The following is a 21,445-nucleotide window of genomic DNA, read 5'->3' on the forward strand; positions in this document are numbered from 1 at the left end:
TTTTACCATCTAATTTACTGCAGCAGCCAATCTTTTTTTTCAGTGTAGAGATCCGGGTTCGATTCCCGGCCGAGGTAATATTTTGCGCAATAAATTTATTTACAGATTTTCAGCACATTAACATCTCTCTAATAGAATAATTGAGCATCAAATTATTAAATTGCTTGTCAATTTAATTTCTGATATTGCTACAGTAGCTCAGTTGCGTTTCTAAGTCCGAAAAATCAATTCGGCGCGCATTTCAAATGACTACATATATGTGGTATATAAATTCACATGGAAATTATTTAAGCATCTAGTTTCGACCGTTATAGGCTTTAATTTTTACTTGTTGAGTATTCACATATATACGGCCTTAATACATCGTTTATTATTGTTATTTTATTCTAATATATATGTTATTTTTGTATAAATAGTGCACAACAATACTCTACATGCTTATACCATTCCTACTATCGACAATGTTTCTTCAGTTGCAACAAAAAGAATTTGATAGGGCTTCCATCGAGCTCCTTTATGCGTCGAGCTCAACGAAATGTTGATACGAACAGAACGCAATTTCCTGCGTTAAGCCCGACAGTGTCCTGGTTATACTCTCCCCACGGTACTGTATGGTAGCAAATAATAACATTTCTATAAGTCGGTCGTTTGTATTCGACGACTGGCGCGCATGAACCCCATTTCAATTAACGTATGATCTATGTCATATGAGGACCCGTTCTGGCACCTTTTGAACGTTAGGGCAGTAATGCGCGGGGGATCGGCTCTCTAAGTAACTCTATATCACGTCTACGTGACGCGAAACGTAGAGAAAAAAGAGCTTGGCGACGGTCGGTAGGGAACAACGAGGGAAGAAATCGTCTCTACTTGGACTCCATTCGATCGATCTCGTCCATTTTCTGCTCCTCCTTTTAGTTCGAACTTTCCTTCGATGTTATTCTTGCGACAGTATGGTTGAGTTTGCATTTAAACTCAATCAGAATTAGAATTATATATCAGATTGGGCCGTACAGTTAATTATTTCTACTAATAAAAGTATGAAATCATAAATTGTACAGCTGCATGAATAATAATTGCTAACAATTTGTGATTAGTTTATTTACACCTATATATTAAAGAACATACATAAGAGTTTTCGTCGTCTCGAGAAGTAATGGAAAATTGTAAGAAAGACTCATACAAATAAGCGTTGCGATAAAACCAATCGCCCATTTCGGCGGAATCAAATAGGATCTGTCTCGAAATCGAACGCGTTCGATTTCGACGCATCAGCGTCAGAGCGCTATCGAGCAGTCCATGTCGGCGCCTCCAGTGACATTTTAGGGAATCCACCGTACAATTTCTCTCGATTCTCGACCCCAGAACATCCATTTTATTTAGCACGCCAGGGTCCACGGGGAACGTTAAACTCGACGGCGAAGCATTCTCTTTTTCTTCGTCGGCCGATATCCGATCAGTGCCAGCAGGAACGTTTACAGCGGGCTGGTGTCCAGCTTCCTAAAATCTACCATTCTCCTCTTTTTTTCTTCTCTCTCTCTCTCTCTCGTTCCTTCAAGCCAGGCTAGTCGAGAGTTGAAACGAAAAGAGAGAGAGGATGACAGAGAGATCACCAATGTGCGAAGATAGACGGAGAAAAGTAGACGGTGGACTGTCTAGACCCACCCCGAAATGGACACACAGAGAATCGCCATTACAAATTGACAACCTTGATTGATAGCTCTCGCGAAAGGGACGACGCCGACCGATCCGGTGGTTGAGCAGAAGAGGAAGGATCACGACAAACAGCGAAGAAGGGAACGTTAAGGGGAATCAGGGGTTGAAAAAGACCAGGCTAAGGGGGTTGGAGCAACCTCGATGTGAGGAAAGTGAGAATAGCAGCCAAGTGAGATGGAGTGGATGCGTTATAGGGTAGACCGAGGCGAATCAGATCAGAGGGCGAATTGGATCAATGTAAATTTTGAGACAGTTAGTCGATATTTATCGTCAATTTTATTATTTTTTTGTTTCAGACGAGCTGTTTTTGAAATAAAAAAGTAATAAAATTAACGACAAATGTCAACTAACTATCTCAAAATCTACATTGATCCGATTCGACCTATGATCCAATTCGCTTCGGTCTACCCTATATTTAGTCTGGCTTGCTCGTTCTGCAGATTCTACTCCAAGAGATCTTTGGCAACCAGATAGTGCGTTCTGCAAACTAATACAGTTATAGCCATCGGAACGAATGAAAAAGGGAAGCAAAGAAAAAGAAGAGAGAGAGAGAGAGAGAGAGAGAGAGAAAGAGAGAAGAGAGAGAATGAAGGGACCGAGCGACGTTATCGAAACCGAGGCTCTCAGCGAGTTGGTGACGAATGGTCTGCGTCGACTAGATCCGCAGAGTACGATCCGTTCTTGTGCTATATCACTGGACACAACATTCGATGCGTTTCAAGCTATTGTATGATGAAAAGTTTGATGTACATTGAGGCTTTTTAATTTATCATGCAGTTGACATGATCATAATTATTTTACAATACATTAAATAACATTTTACAATACATTGACTATACTAATTGATTGATACTATTCATATACTCACATTCGGAAATAATTCGACAACTGAGCATGAAGAATAATTTATCGGATCTTAAGTACGGTCATCAGCTCATCTATGATATCTATGACACGAAAACAAAGCGACGATTGTCATAAATGACAATCAAATTTTTGTAAAAACAGTCGAGAAAAGGTAAATACAGCAAAAGAGACGAGGTAATGCGAAAGTGATCAAGAAACGACAAAAAAATAAACGACGCAAACGCGACCACTTGTGTTATCTATGACTATACGTATGAACTCTCATCTCATCTTGACCTCCGACTCTATCGTCAGAATGCGGCGAGTAATAAGCAAAATTGGCAATTAAGATATTGTCGACAGACACGTCGCAACTGCTTTCCTCGAAGATTCTCTCGTACACCTAATATAATGCGTACGCAAACGCCAACTCATAAAGCCGGCAAACAGACAAAGGAGTTGAGTGCGCTTGAATGAGCGATGTTTATTGAGATTATAGCAGAGGCAATTCGTAGGAAGTCGTTTATTGTAGAGAAGAAAGAAGAGGATGGCGAATTTCGTATACTTGGAAAGAGTAATTATCGCGCCGCGCAGAAACAAGCCGCGACAGAAATCAGTGAATAGATCGGTCATCGTTGCGACAACCAGTCTTACGTTAGTAAAGAGATATAAAGATTAAAGATGTATAAATGGCCTCGTTGAGCGATCAATTAACTCACGTCGTAATTGGATACTTTTTGTCGACTACAAAAAGGAAAACTGCTTCATTAATCGTATCGCTGTTTAATTACTCCGTTGCCGTGTCAAATATTAAGTTGAGCCTTGATACAGCGCATGGATTAAAATATACTGAATTTTAATACTACTCTAATTATGTTAATGAAAGCGTTCAAATTTTATTCGAAGTATATTAAAAAAGAGCATAATAATATACATTCACTTCAATGATTTATAAGAACTGGATTATGGTATAATTGGATTAGTGCAACATAAGTATATTTCATTCGGCAATGACTCAATGGTCATCTTCAAGACAGAAGGAAGCTCGACAAATACACCTCGGCTGTATCGTCGCTATAGAGGTAGCAGACGCCTTTTATCACGGTATCGTCACGAAATGCCCCGTACGGTCGCAGCTTTACGGTACTTCGGTGCCGCTGTTACGTTTTTACTGCGTCATTCTGGCAGCACGTGAGGGAACGACGATTCTACCGGTGTTACCGACGCTGTAACTATATACAGTCTTGACGTTAGACAGCGCTGTACATGATATAGCGCATTGGAGAGTTCTACCAAAAAGTTATTTCAGTAAATATTTGGAGATTAAAGTTACTATCAAGAAAACGCGGAATCAATTTAAGGGAGTAACGTTGCTTTTCTCATATTGTAATTAAAAGATTTTCTCACACCATTAAACACTTGCATTTTCATTATATGTAGTTACCTTTAATCAATAAGCGTATTTTTTTTGTAAACACGCTTTATATATTCTAAACTGATGATTACAGTAGTTGTTATTTATATTTATTTATTATGCTTACATCAAATTTGATTAAATTTATTGTACGTTTCACTACAAGATGTATAGGGTAAAAGCAGGAAATGCGGAATAGGGTTAAAAATGTGGAATAGGAGTTTTTTTTTTTAAATAAAGCACTGCAACATTGCAACTTCGGTGAAAGTTGTTGCAATTGCTGCTAAACGTGTCATAACAAGCAATGAACTCGGTGAACAAGGTGTATTGTTAGCATAAGCATTTATTTATTTTTGTTGGTTCTGAAGATTCAAGAGCTTTATTAAAAAAGTGTTCTCATAAACTGAAGGTAAGTTTTTAATGTTTATATTACATAGACGTTTTTAATAATATTCCAATGAACAATATTATGCTGATTAGTTACGATTTCTAACTTGTTTATTGCTACGAGAAGTATCTTTATCATGAAGATATGTAGGTAATAAGGAATACATATATCGAGGATTGAGAATTAGTTCGTATTGTGAAGAATAATGATTATTTTAGATGTTAATATTTATTTTACATAATAATTTAATTCAAGATTTAACTTCGTTCTTTATTGTTCATGTTAAATAATGTATTTTATTTTCTACGTATTATTGTACAATAAAAATATGAACTATTTTTAAGTATAAATTTTGGTAACTTTTATTTACTAGATGTTGTAGCTAACATATTTTTCAAGAGTTCTGCATTAATTTAAAGTCTTCATATACATTTATATCGGAGTATATTTATATCGGAGAATATTTCATATTCCCTGCTTTTACCCTAATTAATTAACTACATGCATATTCTTAGTAAACCGGAAACAAAGATATGCTATCACACCTGATCTTGCACGTCGGATAACAAATGTCTATACGCAAGACTAATTACAAATGGAACTTCAGCAATTAAATTATCATTATTTCTATTGCGAGATGTCAGTGATAATATATTACGCTCGCTGTACTGTATCTTTTCTACACTCTGAAGAACGTATCCTTCCTATTCTGGCATGGTTTCTCCGCGCGTATAAACCTAATAGAATCTCGCAAGAGAGATACGCGGCGGCAGCTTGTATGTCGTAAAACGATGCGCCACCGGTTTATAGTTTATAGTTCGAGTGCTTACGCGGTGGTCGTGTATGATTGAATGGAGGAGGATTTAAAAGGGATCACGCTTTTATGAGCGGTATTAGGAACGATAGCGTTAAAGCGCCGCGTGAGAAGGTTTTACTGTCTACGTAGACGCGCAAACAACTAATTTTACATTAATTTCAGCGAGCCACTCATTTGTTGCCGGATAAAGAATAACTATAATCCATTCAAATACAATCGCAATGTATATAGTAGAACTTTAATTAAAGCTTACTAGAAAGTCGTGCATAATTTTACTTCTTGATGATGCGTTAACGCCGCTAAATCTATTCTATTTCTAATGCAAGGTAAAGGGAATTAACAATGAATCAAAGCAATAATCTCAACTATACACCGATTTTTATTTTATCCTCGCGCAAAAAATTTGTATGCTATTACGCATAAAGTAATACAAATTAAGAATTGTTAGGAAAAATTTTTATGTGAATACGGATTATCACAAAATCGTTACACGTAATTTAATATCTCGACAATATATTTTTCATTAATATTAAAATATCGGTATCAGAATTGCACCAAATATTACAGACAATATGATGCATTTTATATACGTGTTTCCAGAATATTAAACAACTTGCGCAAGCCATGCTGAGGAAATAAAATGCGTGTTACAGTCTCCGTGAACGCAGATACGGATCTGCAATCGTTAAGGCAAACGAGGTGAACCATAAACTCCACCGATCGCGATGGCTTCTACCGATATCGAGATTGATAAGCGGGAATTTCTGCGCACACGGAGTGTGTAACGCGCGAAACGTTAGTGCGCTCTCGTGCGCGGAATGCATCTCTCATCTCGGAATAATAACAATGCCCCACGGGCCACGAAGTCAATGTGGAGCAGCTGGAATCTACGTAATGAAAGTATGATTGATGATTCGACCGACGCGCATCATTAGCTCGATATGGAGGAGTGAACCGAGAAGGATATGCATGCTTGCAAGTTCCGACAAGTCGTGCACGAGCGTCGTCGACACCGTCGTCGTCTTGAGATGTATTCTGAATTAACGTGTGTATGTGATTCCGTTCTAATACAATTCTTCGCAGAGCTCGCATGAAAAAGATTATGGCACAATTCGAAAGTACATGTGGACAGATAGCGATATGCTCCTTGAATTTCTGCGTAATTAATAAAGGAAAGACGAGGCATTTGACAAATACAAAACATAAAATATTTCTATATTTTATAAAAATTCCTTTAATTTTCTAAACAGATATGTTAATACATTTTTATTTAATAAGTATTTGTATAAATTCGATTATTGTTTATAATAAAATTTAACTTTTTATGAATTAAAAAGCTTTCATAGAAATTAAATAATTTGCATTTACTAATCAATAAGATTAAATTATTTGAAAGTGTTTTTCGATCGATGGTATAAAACTATAAAAACACAATCGTTCAAAGGACAAACAACAATTTTAGCATTGCTACCAACAGATCACGAGGGACTAGAAGCATTTGAAAAACACATTTATCTCACTTCCGTTGGAACAAAATCTGCCCTGGGGCCTAATGCTTCGGCTATTAAGCTTTAATGGACTGCTGATCGTCGATGGAGAGCAGAATAGGAGCAAACGGGGAGTAATACAGGCTGAATCTCTGAGGAATTGGAAAAATAGTTGAAACTGCGAACTTGGTGGACCTTCACGACGTTTCTTGTTCTCTCTCTCTCTCCTTCATCATGTTCATTTCCATCCATGAAAATATTCCGCGTGTCATTCTCTGGCTACAATAATCGACTGAAACGTAAGACAGCAGCGGGACGCCCTCGCAGAACTCCATCGATTTCAATCGCGCGCAAAAGATGTGCTCTTTCTAGTGAAACTGGTTTCCCAGTCGAAGAGTAAGCGAGAAAACGGAGGCAATGGCACCGGCAGGCGGAAGGGCTGGAAAGGTCGTGGGATGCCTGTTTGCGGCACGATGGAACTGTGATCAGGATTGACTCGGGATGATAATCTGGCGTACACGAGTTTCCACTTTGCCCGATGCGAACGACGACGTTCAGGTCGCCGAGCTCTCGCTGTCCTCGTCCCCCGATACTCACAAGCCTCTCTTCCGTCATTTCCCTCGCGAATATCCCTTTAACTATCGCTCGAATTCACTGGTAATACATATGCGTCGCAATTATTAATATTGTTGACTCAGCAAAGAAAGCGTTTCTTAATAGCGTCGGATGTCAATTTTTTATTAAATAATATACATACTGTATATATAACAAGAAAGTTTAATAAAGCGAAGGTTCTGAAATTTAATTGAGAAAAAATTTTTAATTATCTGCGAAATCTTACATTACAGGATGTTATTGTAATCATCAATTCGCGCAAGTCTTATAACATTGATAACATACTCTTGTAAATTTGAATAAAATCTGGAGAACACAAAGACATTTATGATACTCACGGAGAAGATTCTCACAAAGAACTTGAACACTTGAATGTTATAGTACACTCTATACGTTTTCTATCTAGCATACAAAAGTACGGAAGCATGCTGTGGACTATCATTTGCAGAAGCCCGCGAGAAGCGTATGCGTCAATTCGGAGGAAAGAGAGAAAAAGAGAGAGAAAAAAGAAGAGACCGATTCCTTGCTATTCCAGAAAGCGCGTTTCGTGGATACGTTTGGATAGCGGATAAAGCACCCCTAAAGCCCAGTTTCGACAGAGCAAACAACCCGTAACTCAGTGAGTGTTTATGAGGGGGTCACTCGTAAAAATACGATGCGAATCGGACTTTCTCTCTCTTTCTCTCTCTTTCTCTGTATATTTCGACCGTTTAGTCGACTTACCCTCGCCAAACTTTTCCTCGGGCATTTCTTTCCACGTCGCGGAACAAAGACACGGTTACGAATAAAAACGCAAGAGAAAGACAAGACAACCGTTAGAGTGAGAAGAATTTCCACTGTGGCAACGGGAGCATGTTCCCTGATCATAAAACTCGGTCTGATCACCGCTACCAATTATCCCACCGTTATCCGAGTGTTATCCGAACGTTATCCGGAACGTTATCCACCTCTGCCCACCCGATACTCCACGGAAGAACCCTCTCACCATCATCCGAATCACTACCGATCCCTTGAACCCTAACTGAGAGAAAACAAGAGAAAGATAGAGAGAGAGAGAGAGAGAGAGAGTGTGTGTGTGTGTGTGTGTGTGTGTGTGTGTGTGTGTGTGTAAGAAAGAGAATGGCTCTATCCTAAACACGAAGACCCGTTGTTGTCGCCTTTTACTGCAAACGAAGTGATTCTCTCCTCGTAAACGCGTCATCTTTACAGATTATTCGATGAAGGAATATATTTTCCTGATGTATCAAACTTTCAATTCTCTCATATTGTTCTATCTTTAATAAAGTTAATAAGATTATTACAATACATAAAAAAATATTCTTATTTTATAAATGCTTAATATGTAGCTGTAAACGCTATATGCGGCTCAATTAAAAAATATTTTAAAACAAATTTCTTTTTAACACAAATTTCCTCATATACAAAATTACTTAAATAATTTAATCGAAATTGCTTGGATGAACTTAATAAAATTGTTAATCTTAGTTTAAGAGAATACGTTCGAATATATCATAGCGCACGAATTTCAGCGTCTATTCCCTTTTACTCTGATTGTAATTACTATTAATTTTTATCCTCATATAATCTTCATAGATAAAAAATTATGCATATATGTATATTAATTACTTAACACAAAAGAAATTTTAGTTCTAAAAATTTAGTTTTTATTTGTATGTTAAAAATTCTGTTAAAGAGAGAATTGACAGTTCGCGAATTATCCATTTGCGTGAAATGAAACTTGATAATAATACTTTCTAAATCACGAAACGGAATGATTGTCGGACATAATATTAATCAGACATGCAAGAGAGAAGTGAAATTCAAATTTCCATCATAAGCGAACGACTGATAATCGAATCACGAAGTGATTTGATTTCAGAGAGAAACATTGCGGATATACAAATATAATGTATACGACGCTAAAGGTTTCATTCGAGTCGAATGTTTCGTTTATTAAAAAATAATACCAAGAATATACTACGTAAAGACTGAATATTTGTTACATGAAGTATTAAAGAGATATTAGATGTGACTGTTGCATCAAATTGTCAACTATAATTATACTATACAACCATTCGTAAATCATCAGCTGTTAATCAAGTTTCCGTACTAACTGCTACCTTTAGTATGTAAAAAGAAAATGATTAAGTACTTTATATTAATGTAAGATTATTGCATACTCTGTATTTATTGTAAAAGTGACAACACTAATTTGAAATTCATAATCTAATTATTTTCTATATAATAAATCAGACTTTTTTAAAAATACTATTATTTAAAAACAGTATCTTAAATAAAAAAAATTACTTTATAATTCTGCATAAATTGACATTAATGTATTTTTTAACATATGTATAATATAATTAATAGATATTTATGAAATTTGTGTACAATTTAGTTTGCAGAATTAACAATAATTCGATGTTAAATTTTCTCTCATTGTGATAGAAATCATAATAAATATTCATATTAAATGTAATAATAATTTTTCGTTAAAAATAAAACTTTATTGAAAAATTTAGTAACATGAAACAATCTTAAAATGCACAGAAATTGGCTTACTAAAGCACCTTATTAAAAAAACAAATTTCATCTTATTTAAATTAAAATAAATTATGTTAATTCATAAGAATGAGAAAAGTGATACGGAAAATAAATATATTCGTGAGATATATCCGGCATAGATGGCACAATATTGTACGTGTCTCTTGTATTGTATGAGTGTATGTAAATGTTTGTTGGCTGAAGTGGATTCGTCTTACCGGCTCGATTACTCTGGTCGATCATTGGTTGAACGATTCTACGTCTCGCGTTTATGAACCTGAAACAAACGAAACAAATTACGTTAATAAAATAATTTATTTATTTTTAATAATTCATAATGCAAGATAATTTTTCGATACAGCAAATGTAATAATCGTTTAATTCTTAAAATATGATAATTTTTCTATATATTATATAAAGAATAAAGAATTTTTTTTTTACTTTCATAAATTCGTCTTGCAAATATTATACTTTACACCTTTTCATTTCCTTCGCATTTTATGTAAGCGATGTAAAAGAAGATTGTCTTGACGCAATTCGCTATCTTTGTAACAATCAAGAAAAAGCGAACTGCAACTGGTTCGGGAGATGAGCGAGTAAAAACGGAAAAATCCGGTAAAGAGGAAGAAAATCCTCGATACGTCATTAACCGCGTTGAAGAAGCTTCCATGTGAACGCTTTCCGAACAATAGATCTGCGGTCTGTTTCGATGTTGGTCGAAGTCCAAGAGGGTAGTAAGTTCAATATAGTATGAGATAGGAACAACCAGGGAGGAACGGTGGTAGAATGAGCGAAACACGAAGAGGAAGGGCGTACGTCAGCCGACGTCAGCGTCGCGGCGCCCTAATGGGCGCAGACGCCGGAAGTGATTGGGTTTCTGCTCGACTGACTCGAGCACACCCCCTTCCCGTCGTAGAATACTCCAGTTCCCTGCCAGAAGGGATGAGGAGGACATAAGCAAGTCCCGAAGAAGCGATGGTACCCCCTCGCTTGTTTGCAGCACATCTTTCTTGCTTAGTCTCACGTCTGGTCGACTCTCACAGGAAAATCTTATGAATAATAATTATTAAACTCTCATCGCATCTCTCTTTTGTACATAGATGCACATGGCCATTGTCGCAGTTAAGACGCAGAGAGTGTCCATAAGTTATTCGACAAGTCATCGAAAGTCAAAAGAGCTTCGTTCGACTGAATGAGTAGTAAAGGACTTTACAAGTGACCAGCATACATGCACGTAGAGGTACAGAGATAACCATAAATTATATATCGTCAATCAGATATCTAAATGCGTTATAAACATCTTCAGACTATGTATTGAGATATTTTTATCAAGATCGTTTTATAATAATTATTATATACATTCAGTGTTATACTGAATATAAAACAAACATATATAATACCTATTGATTCAACTATCGGATTATAAATGTTCTAATAAAAGAAGAGAAACCGCATACAAATTTTTTTTAACACTATATAAATCTTTCTTTGTAAGAGAAAGTTACATACATAAATATAAATTGTAACAAATAAATTTCTACTTATTTACATATTCAGCCAAAAGTCATGTAAAAAAATTCTCTCTAACATCAGAAAATTCTGAATATAATAATGCGGTGCAAATATGAATGCAATACAATAAATAATTAGATGTAATCGTTTTGGAATCAAATTCTTGACTAGTCGGACGAAAGAGTATCGTTGCGCGAATATGAAACCAAGGATCCCTCTCTGGCTCCCATATACTCCTAAACGCCTCTGATTCCTCTTTGGCGAGGTAAGCAACCTCGCGTCACAACCAGCTGACACTAACCACCCCCGCTTTTCCACTTTAGCAGCCACCGTCGCAGCTGAAATGTCGCTCGAACAATGGTGCACAACCTTCTAACCGAAATGAGAAAGAGAAAGATAGAAAAGAAGAGACTTGCAAAGAGAGACGAAAACGGCGAACTGCCCAAATTCTCTTCCAAGAGTTTGGTTGCCTGGTGCTCTAGCGAAAATCAACTTACGCTAGGAAAACTTAGGCTTATCACGTTGCAAGAATTCTTTTTTATATGCATCTCTTTTTTATATTCATAAATAAAATATAGTAAAACTTAACATTTAGATCAGAAATTATAATTATAACTTTATTGTTTGTGTTAATAAATCTTTTAATAAAGAAATAGTAAAAATTTAGATATTAAAATTATAAATATAGATTTCTGAGACTTGAAACTAAAATATTCATCAACAAATTCATTACAAATATAGTACGTTATAAAATAATTGTCACTTAATCGATCACGAGTCAAAAAACCTTTTCCCTTGAAGGCAAGAACCTCCCCCTTCTCTGTGCATTGTGAAACAAATTTATTTCTGAGAACTTTTGAATATACGGAAGGATGAAGAATAGAGATTCAATTTATACTTTATCATTAAATTTTAACTTTGTATTTAAAACAAAAATGCCATTGAAATCTTCAAAATGAACGTAAGAGCATCCCAAAAGCCCCCCTTGTAGTAAAACATAACAAATGATTTATAGAGTGTACAATTTTTCAATATTTTGACTATAAATATTAGATATATTTAAAAAATTATATATATTCTTTAAAATAAGAAAAATGTAAAAAAATTCAAAATTCCAGGCTCTTTTATATTCTTTCTTCACTTTTTCAAGCTTTTAATGGCCAATTTAAATTTCCATAACTTCCAAATTTTCCAGATTTTTCAGGTCTGCGGCAACCCTCGTTTCTACTCAATATAAAAATAAGACATTTTGTTTCTGTTCTTTATACTATCTATAAAAAGCGTTACAATTTTCATTGACTGAAATGAGAAACCATTAACAAATGGTAAAGTCAATCAGACACCGAACGGACGAATTGAATAAGCGAGCGGCTCGGAAATCGCGCTAATGAATTACAAACAGAATTTCAAAAAGCATACGAGAATTATTGACGAATCGCTAATATACGGAATTTACCTTACTTTTTACGGATATATATAACATATTTCTGCAAGAAAAGATAAAAATATAGTATTGAATTGGAGAACGGATGTCTCTCATATGCCTTTTCATACATGAATAATGCCTATGTTTGCTTATATACGTTATACGCAATTCTCTGTATATCGACTCATATAACATTTAAGAAATTTTAAGAAATTTTAAATAAGATGACAGTAAAAAAACTGCGAATTGATTCTTTCATTCTTTTGAAATTCTCTTTCCATATCCCCTCTTTTCCTCTCTCTCTCTCTCTCTCTCTCTCTCTCTCTCTCTCTCTTTCTCATTAAAAATTGTCCAAGTACAATAAAAAATTAATTATATATATAAATAATCAGCAACATATTCCCTCTTTATTCAGTCAGTAAAACCATTGTAAGGTATGCTTTATATTTATTTCATTGCTATACACACAATTAATTTTTAATTAATTATTGCATAATGAATATCTATAACCATTTCTAATAAAATAATTTTATTAAAAGAATAGTATGTTATATTTGTTAGCTAGAGAGATTTTTTTGAAATAATACAGCAAGCAAAAAGCATGAGAGAAGGGCTTTCTTCATCGTTGTGCGAGTGCGTGAGTGGAGTAACGATGATTACTGTCGCGCTAGCAGCATTTACTCTCCGACGGCATTCGCAATTATCGGGGAGCCTCCATTAGTTAACTGCAGTCGATACGCAGTGCACCGGGTCCTCGCATCAAAACATCATTACTGCCCGAACACGAGAGCGCGAGAGCTACCGTACTCGCAGTACTATTGGTAATCAATTTCGCTCCCGTGCCGTGGCGTACTACTGGCGAGAGCCGCGTTAATGTGAAGCCTCAGCGTTCGCGTCGCATTACGGGAAATCGAAAAGGTAGTCTCGTAATGATTACGCGTTAGGAAACGGATCGACTGACGTGTAGGTAGCCGTGAGTTGCCGTAAAAAGAGTGTTTTAATTAGAAACTGAATGAGTGCGCATGAGTTGAAATAATTTTCATCGTTTAAAGGAGAAAATAGATTAAAATAGGTAAAATATTATATATATGTATATATATATATGCTTAAGAGAGAATAGTATTGCATTATTATTATTATTAACATTATCAAAATTTATTATTATTATTAAATCTCGTGGAATGTGTTGCTCTACTTAACGAGGGTTTCAATCAATAGTGAAGTAATAACGGTGCAATTATTTTTATTGAATTGGACTGCTACATACGACCTGTGGAGTTTGATTATTTATGTAATTATCCCTTCCTGCACCATAGTTAATGAGGGAACATAGTTAATGAGGATCTGACCTCGCAATCCAATCGACAATCGATTTTTGTCTGTATAAAATTACCTCTAGTCTCACTAATGCGAATTGCCGTTGCATCAGAGAAAACAGCCGTCATAAGCATTGCATTCCAGAAAACAAATGCTTATTAGGAGTTGATTGTATAGATAAGACATTAATAGAAACATACACTGTTTCGTATCTCATATTTAAAACCTACAATCCTTATATAAATAATTTAGTAATTATTCAATAAACCTCTTATGATAGGCAAGTCGATATAATTTACAATTAGTAACTCAAATCACAGAATTAAAAAATATATTCTCTCTCTTTCTCTCTCTTTCAACGATTGAGTTATAAAATAAAAGGACACGAAGCACAATGTGTGTGTGTGTGTATCCTCTCTCTAAGTCTCCATACGCACATTTTTTCAAGATAATTTTATTGCATCAACAAAAAGGTAAGGTCGCCGCTTGAGCTCGCGCGATCAAACGAAGGAATATAAATCTGAGCGTTCATAAGACTAGCGTCGTGCCAGTGCATTTACGATCGATAAAATCATTTTATCCGAATATAATGCACTGGTCGATTCATGTGCCGCTCCTGGCGAGTTCCTCCTTTTTTTATTTTCTGTTTTGTTTTCTCTCGCGCTGCCGATCGTAATCATGATTTTATTGTACTCAGTCCGCTTACGTCTAGCCTGCACACTGATGAATCTCCTCGAAAGTGCGGCATTCGCGGACGAACGAATCGTACCCTACACAATATATAATTCTTATTCGACAAATTAAATGAACATATGGATCGTCGTATCCTTCCACTTTGTAATCAAGTTTCCTGCAGAGGTCGTTGGCAAAATTGCAAGCGCTCTGGACAATTTTGGAAATCGAGAGTTGCTGTCCAGATTAAAAATTTGCATTTACGATTGTTACACATCAAATTAAATAAGTATTCAAGATTTATATAAACATTTGCATTGCATCTTCTTCTTATTTTAAAATTATGTGTGATGAAATTTTTATTAACTGACTCGAACTTTATTATAAAAATTATTAGCACACATATAACAAGAAACTATCATCGTTGCCTATTTGAATTATAGCTTTATTAAAAAGTATATACGACAAAAAAGATGAAAATATCAAAGAACGAGAGAAGGGGGGGGAGAGAGAGAGAGAGAGAGAGAGAGAGAGAGAGAGAGTCCTGCGACAGTGAAAGATTTCGCATCACAGCATGAGTAAACTTGATGCTGAATTCCTGGTGGCCGCAGGGGCGTAACGATATAAACGCCGAGAACGCGGGACCGGCGATCGCGCGTATCGGATACGCGTAGACGGGTTATGTGTGTCAACAAAGCGATTTAACACGCGACGTGTCACTGATAGCTCCCGCCGCCGCAGCGGCCGCATGGCTGCCTGCGTCGCATCGACGTGCTCGGCTGGACGTGTGCACCTCGGCTGCGTTTAATCTATGACTCTGCTGGAACGCTTTTTCGGAAAATTCCTATCCCGCGTTCACTTCCTCCCTCTCTATTCCCTTCTCCCCGCGTTATCCCAGAGCTTTGCTGCGTCCCCAAACTCCTCTTCACCTCCGAAATTTATATAATTGTTTTGCCGGGATCGCCACTAAATTGTGCCGTGGAACGCGATAGCGCCGGCGCTGTTTCACGTTGATGTTGATAGCCGCGTCGGTGATCTCACCAATAAAAGGATCGAGGAGTAACATCCGCAACGCTCGATATCTGCGTATCTACCATTCGTAACATCACTTCGCCTGCCCGATGCATGCGTAGAGTCCTCCGATTTTTTACACGGCAAGTCTTGTTTTAGATCGATTGTTTTCCGGTGTAAGCATAGCAAATAACGGCTGTTAAATTCGCGAATGCAGAACAATCTTGACAATTTCGAGATTATCGGTAAGACTGATAAGTCCATTAAAGAAAAAAATCTCTTCTTTATTTCATGACGTAACTTCGGGTCTCTGATAAATGGGTATATTATCGTCAGAGTAATATATCAGTGCAACGGATCGACGACTTAAGAACTTAAAGTAATAGGGCAGATATCGAGACACGTTGCAGCCATTTCAGACTCCAGCCCAACCCTGAGCAAAACAGAACTGCTCGTTTCGTGAAAGGCATGTTATTGGGTTCACAGCTGTCGCAACCCTCGCTGGTTGTGGGGTAGCAAAGTACTCGAGTCGATTGTTACCGGCCACCTCGTCGCCAGGGTCAGACTCATCTCGTCGCCGTCGTCATCGCGTCGAGGGCTGATACTACCCGCTTGTGCGCGTCACACCTAATACCCTACCCTCGCCATCTACTTTCCTCCATACGCTACGATCCCTAGCTATACTCCTACAGCCTGATTTTCACTCTATCCACCGAGTGGCACCCGCGCAACGTTAGAGTCGACTGAGGCGTCAGCTTGTACAGTCTCTTAAACTCTGACTACGAAGCCACTATATGTACCAACTGCTGACGCCGTTATAAACTACCAACCGCCCTTTCCATCTTCTCATCTCCGTACTCGCGATATCCATGTGGATGGTAGAAATGGCGAAAGTCTTGTTTTCTGCGTGTCTGACGTAGATATTAGATTAAGCTCTCTAAATATATATATATATATACATATATATAGAGAGAGAAATAGAGAAAAACTGACAAGTCTCTTCAGTCTATCCTTAAAAAATTATCATCATTATATACATACATAATACTAATCTCTTTTCATTTATTACTTTTAACTTATTTTTCAAGGAATTATATTTTAGAATTATATTTTTCAAAGTAAAATTTAGAAAATGTAATCTATTCTAAACTTAAAAAAATATATTTATATGTTTAGAATCATTTATATATATATATTATATATAATATATTCTTTACTATACTAAAGTTACAATTTAAATAGAATACTATTATTTATTATTGAATAGCCGCTCATCGTCGCTTACAAAGAGAAATTGCGCGAAACCGGTAAACAACTACCGCAGTTACCACGTCGTTTCTGACGCAAATACGGTCGTTGTTTAGGTAATAGTATAGTCGTCTCGTTACTTATACCAGAACACGCAGTCTCTGACCGATCTCGGTAATCTCCGGACGCGGTTTATTCCAGGTCTCCCGGCGCGTTTTATTTAGATTTCACGAAAACGCAGAGCATCGGATGGAAGATAAGGGGCCGTTTAGATTGACCGCTCGTCCTCAGGACGGCCCTAAAGCGCCACGTTTACCATCTCACGGCCGTGAAATCTTTTCCCTAATATACATCCTCCTCGAAGAGCAGTCGCGTTTCTCATTCCGGGTTACGACTTCCTCCCTCTTGCGACCACCGTCCTTGCTCGAGTCTTTGTGTTCCCATTACGTTCACCTTACAAGCGCGCGTGCTTCACAGGCTGTCGAGCTTGGTCCACGATCGCAATGAAGAAACCACGATACGATGTTCGAGTTCGGAGATTTAGAGGTCAGCGATATAAAAAGAAATAAAATACACGCCAGATATTTCGACCACGGGGAAGGCAGGCTCGACATTAGAGATGGATCAAAAGAATATATATCCGCGCAAAATAGAATTCGCGAGCATGGATTTATGCCGCGGGAGGATTCACGCGGCGCCCAGACAGTTTTTTTATATTTGTACGGTCTTTCTCTCCTTTCCACAATCCCGTGCCGCACGCCTCTGCGGAGCGCACTGTAGGGGCTCGGCCGTGTGCGCGGAATTTGAATCCTCATGTAATAAAATCCGGGCTTTATGCGACGGCCTACGATATCCAGCTCGCGCTCGCGTGCGGCTCGCGCACATTTACCCGCGAAAAAGTGAAATGTATACAGGTAGGTTACATGTGTACGAGGGATACCTGTCCCCATTCACTTGTCTGGATATAAGTGTCGCCCGTTGCACACGAGCCGAGCCACCGCATTTCGCCCGGCAGATGTAAATAATACCATGAAATCGCTACCAGATACCTATGTCTTTTTTGCCGTTTTCTTCCTTTTTGCTTTCTCGTCCAATCGCGCTCCATTCAGCCGCACCAATGCAATGCTTCGTGCATGGATCGTACGTCGCCAAATGCATCGATATACAGTCTTGTAAACGTAAAAATCGATAATGATAATTATAATATCAATTTCCTATTTTTACTATTAATGCATAAATAAAATAATTGCATTACAATTAAAAAATGATTAAAAACTGATGACATCTTCTTCTATTAAAAAAATCATAATCGTATGATTTACATTACTTTATGGAACCCATTCTCTTTATTCGTCTCACATTGTAATGTACATTTTTCTTATAAGAATGTGATTCCTCGAGAAACGGCATGTATATTATAAGACAAATATAATGGAAAGATCCAGTTAAGTTTAGGATGTGACAAGAACGCGTACCAATGTTAACGAAAAATCAATTCTTTATGACTCGATTGCAAATATGTCCACTTTTACCGTGGCACGTCTGTCATGCTTATACTGCTTATAAGATGAAGAAAAAAAAAAGAAAAAGAAGATAAGAAAGAGAAAAAAATGGAAGGTAGAAAGTAAGAAGATTGCAAAGATTGGCGGAGTCCTGCAAGTCTTCCGGTAATTTGTAATTCGCAGGTGGGAAGCGAGGAGATCCAAGATAGCGTAGATTTAGTAGAGATGAGCATGGTCGGCGACATGGTGTCGCTTGTCTGAGGTTTTTGCGGGCACTGTACCTATGCCGATGTCATATGTGACTTTAACGAGAAGAAATTTAGAACCATGTGATGCAATTCTTTGCATCGTTCAACATCGTCCATATTGCAGTTTAATAAAGATGTAGGATTAGTTCGTGTTTTTCTTTGTATTTTATGATCTTCATATTTGACGAAATGGTTGCATCAAGGTGGCACAGAATTGAATTTTTCTATAATTAATAACCGATTAAACTCTTCTTATGGGAAACAATTATATACATCTACTAAACTAACTAAATCCATCGTCTCCACCAAAATAAAGACAGTTAAATATTATAAATAGACATGTACATTTTTAAGCCTTCAATTTTGTAATTTTATTTAACTGATTAAAATTCTGCATGTTATATTGGCGAATTAACGAATCCTTTTAAAATACAAAAATCATGCTCAGCCTCGAATAACATAATCTCTCATTAACTGGCACAAATTCACGTCGTACGTGATGTAGAACTAGCAGTGCAACGCAGCATTCAGGGTGGCGTATAATTACTCGGAATGGGCGGGGGTGCAAACGTTGATAGCGAAGTCGAAGTAAATCGGATTACTCGGATATCATCTGCGTAATGTATGTATGCAGGCATGTATACACGACGGCTGTATATACAGGATGGTGCGGCAGGAAAGGGAGAACGACGGCAACAGTGACGGCGGTAGGGTACGCTTCTCCGCTCGAGGGAAATAAGGGTGGTGCGACCCGGGAGATAAAGGGTGCACCGAATGGGCGGAGGGCGCCCTGGCTACGACATGTTTTTCTAGACAATTTGTTCGGCAACATTAATCACCGAGAACATCGCGAGACGCGGGCGTTAGTAGAAAGGGGTCGTCGTCGTGGAAAACGCTACGATCTTTGCTATTCTTTGTGAGCGGTTCGGTGCATATCATGTGCGTACAAAAGAGAAAGGGAATAAAATTTCGCATACAGATAATCGATATCGAATTAAATAATAAACAAAAAGGTAAATTTCGCGTGATTGTCGTGCACCACACGTTCTAGCAAAAAAGTCACGTGTTCTCGCGGATCGATCAAAATGTCCCAATTACGTTCTCGTATACGTGGAGAATTAGTGATTCTCGGAGAGAATGGGTTCCCGCTGGTTCACGAAAATTACGTTCCTTATCGAGCGTACGCTCGTAACTTCAGATTAATCCGCATTTATATTTTAAGCCGCGTGCCCCGGCCACGTATTCGAAGCGCTGGCTGCAGCGACGTCGCTTCCACCGGCTCCTTTACTTCCACGCAAACTACGACGCAACACACAATACCGTGAGATGATTATCTGGAAAACTAATTTCGTCGACGCGCGTGTTGTTGCTCGCCACTGCCCTCCACCGTCCGTGCATTGCCCTTCAACTCCCTCGCTGTTGCATCGCAGCTTAGATCGACGCAGCTGAAGATGGCGGACAACGAGGAAACGAATGGACATTGTTGCAATCAAAACAGAGAAAGAAATGATTAGTCGTATTTCCAGCGGTTTTTTCGCTCCCACTACTCTCTGTTGTGCTCTCTCATTCTTCTCGCTTTATCTATTAACCAACGAAAGTCAATTTAAGCATTAATGTTTTTATATTAATTACATTTTTACAGTGTTTCACATGTTTTTAACTTATTTTATTGTTTTTAACATGTTTTCTCACATTATTTCTTCAATTATAGAATTATTTCTTATTTCTTTCTATAAGTTGAATATTAATATGAGACTAATCACTGATATTATATATTATATATAATATTATAACAAAAATATTAAAATCGCATTTGAATTTTACAAGAAATTCTTGGCTTGAATTCTTGGCTTGATGCGCGATGCTGCTTGACAGTAAAAGTAATCTACTTTATAAAATATACCTATAGCCTATATTAAAAATGTATTCCACGTGATTGCTTTTCTTGCCGCTGATATACTCGTACATATCTTCACTGGCATAACGCACTGTAATTTCCTAGAGTCCAGAACGGGCGTGCGTGAGAGCACACAAATTTCAACATGCATGACACTTGTACGCAGCGCGTGCAAACCGCGTACGCACGTTCGGTACAAGGCTATTTGTAATTTTCATTATCTTAGCGTAAAGGGGAACATTTAAGCGTCGCGGCACGTAGAGAGTTAATAGGCAAACCAGTCCTTTGGGCATGGGAGCGCAAGGTTCGTTTTTGGGGGTCGATACGAATTGTCTTTCTCCCTCGTACGCTCTCATTCTTCTACTTGTTATTGTGATTGAATATATGCAGTGAAGACAGGGATATTCATTATGTGTGACTTAAACATCACAGATAACGAATCTTTCTGACAAAAGTAAAGAACAAGCATTAATGAATGTCCAGGTTACGATTATTATTATAACATGAAATTACGATAACATGAAATGTCAGATTATGTATAGATCATGTGTTTTGAAAAAGAAAGTTATACTCGCAGCGATAGGACATCGTTTTCAGATTTTCTCATTAGTATTACGCTATAATAATTGAAAAGTTGTAAAATCTATTAAGAATTCGTGGTAATTCCCAATGGTGATTGTTCAAGATAACTATGCGATTCTCAATAGTTGGCCATTTCTGTTTGTTGATTCCAAGCGCGACGCCAAATGTCGTTTTCGACGTAACAACAATTTCCCAAAATCTGACGA

At 37.3% G+C, this 21,445-nt stretch overlaps 1 protein-coding gene across 4 annotated transcripts in view; it reads right to left on the reverse strand.

Annotated features, from left to right (window-relative positions):
* Positions 1–21,445, reverse strand: part of hth (Meis homeobox homothorax) — a 418,172-nt gene that overhangs the window by 15,329 nt on the left and 381,398 nt on the right. For all 4 annotated transcript variants that reach the window (XM_018462843.1, XM_018462842.1, XM_018462840.1 and 1 more), the window contains exon 12: positions 10,043–10,101. In XM_018462843.1, coding sequence (XP_018318345.1) covers positions 10,043–10,101 — 59 coding nt within the window. The remainder of the gene's footprint in view (positions 1–10,042; positions 10,102–21,445) is intronic.

Source organism: Mycetomoellerius zeteki, unplaced genomic scaffold (assembly GCF_001594055.1).
Source record: "Mycetomoellerius zeteki isolate Tzet28-1 unplaced genomic scaffold, Tzet1.0 scaffold146, whole genome shotgun sequence".
In the NCBI taxonomy this organism is placed as follows: domain Eukaryota; kingdom Metazoa; phylum Arthropoda; class Insecta; order Hymenoptera; family Formicidae; genus Mycetomoellerius; species Mycetomoellerius zeteki.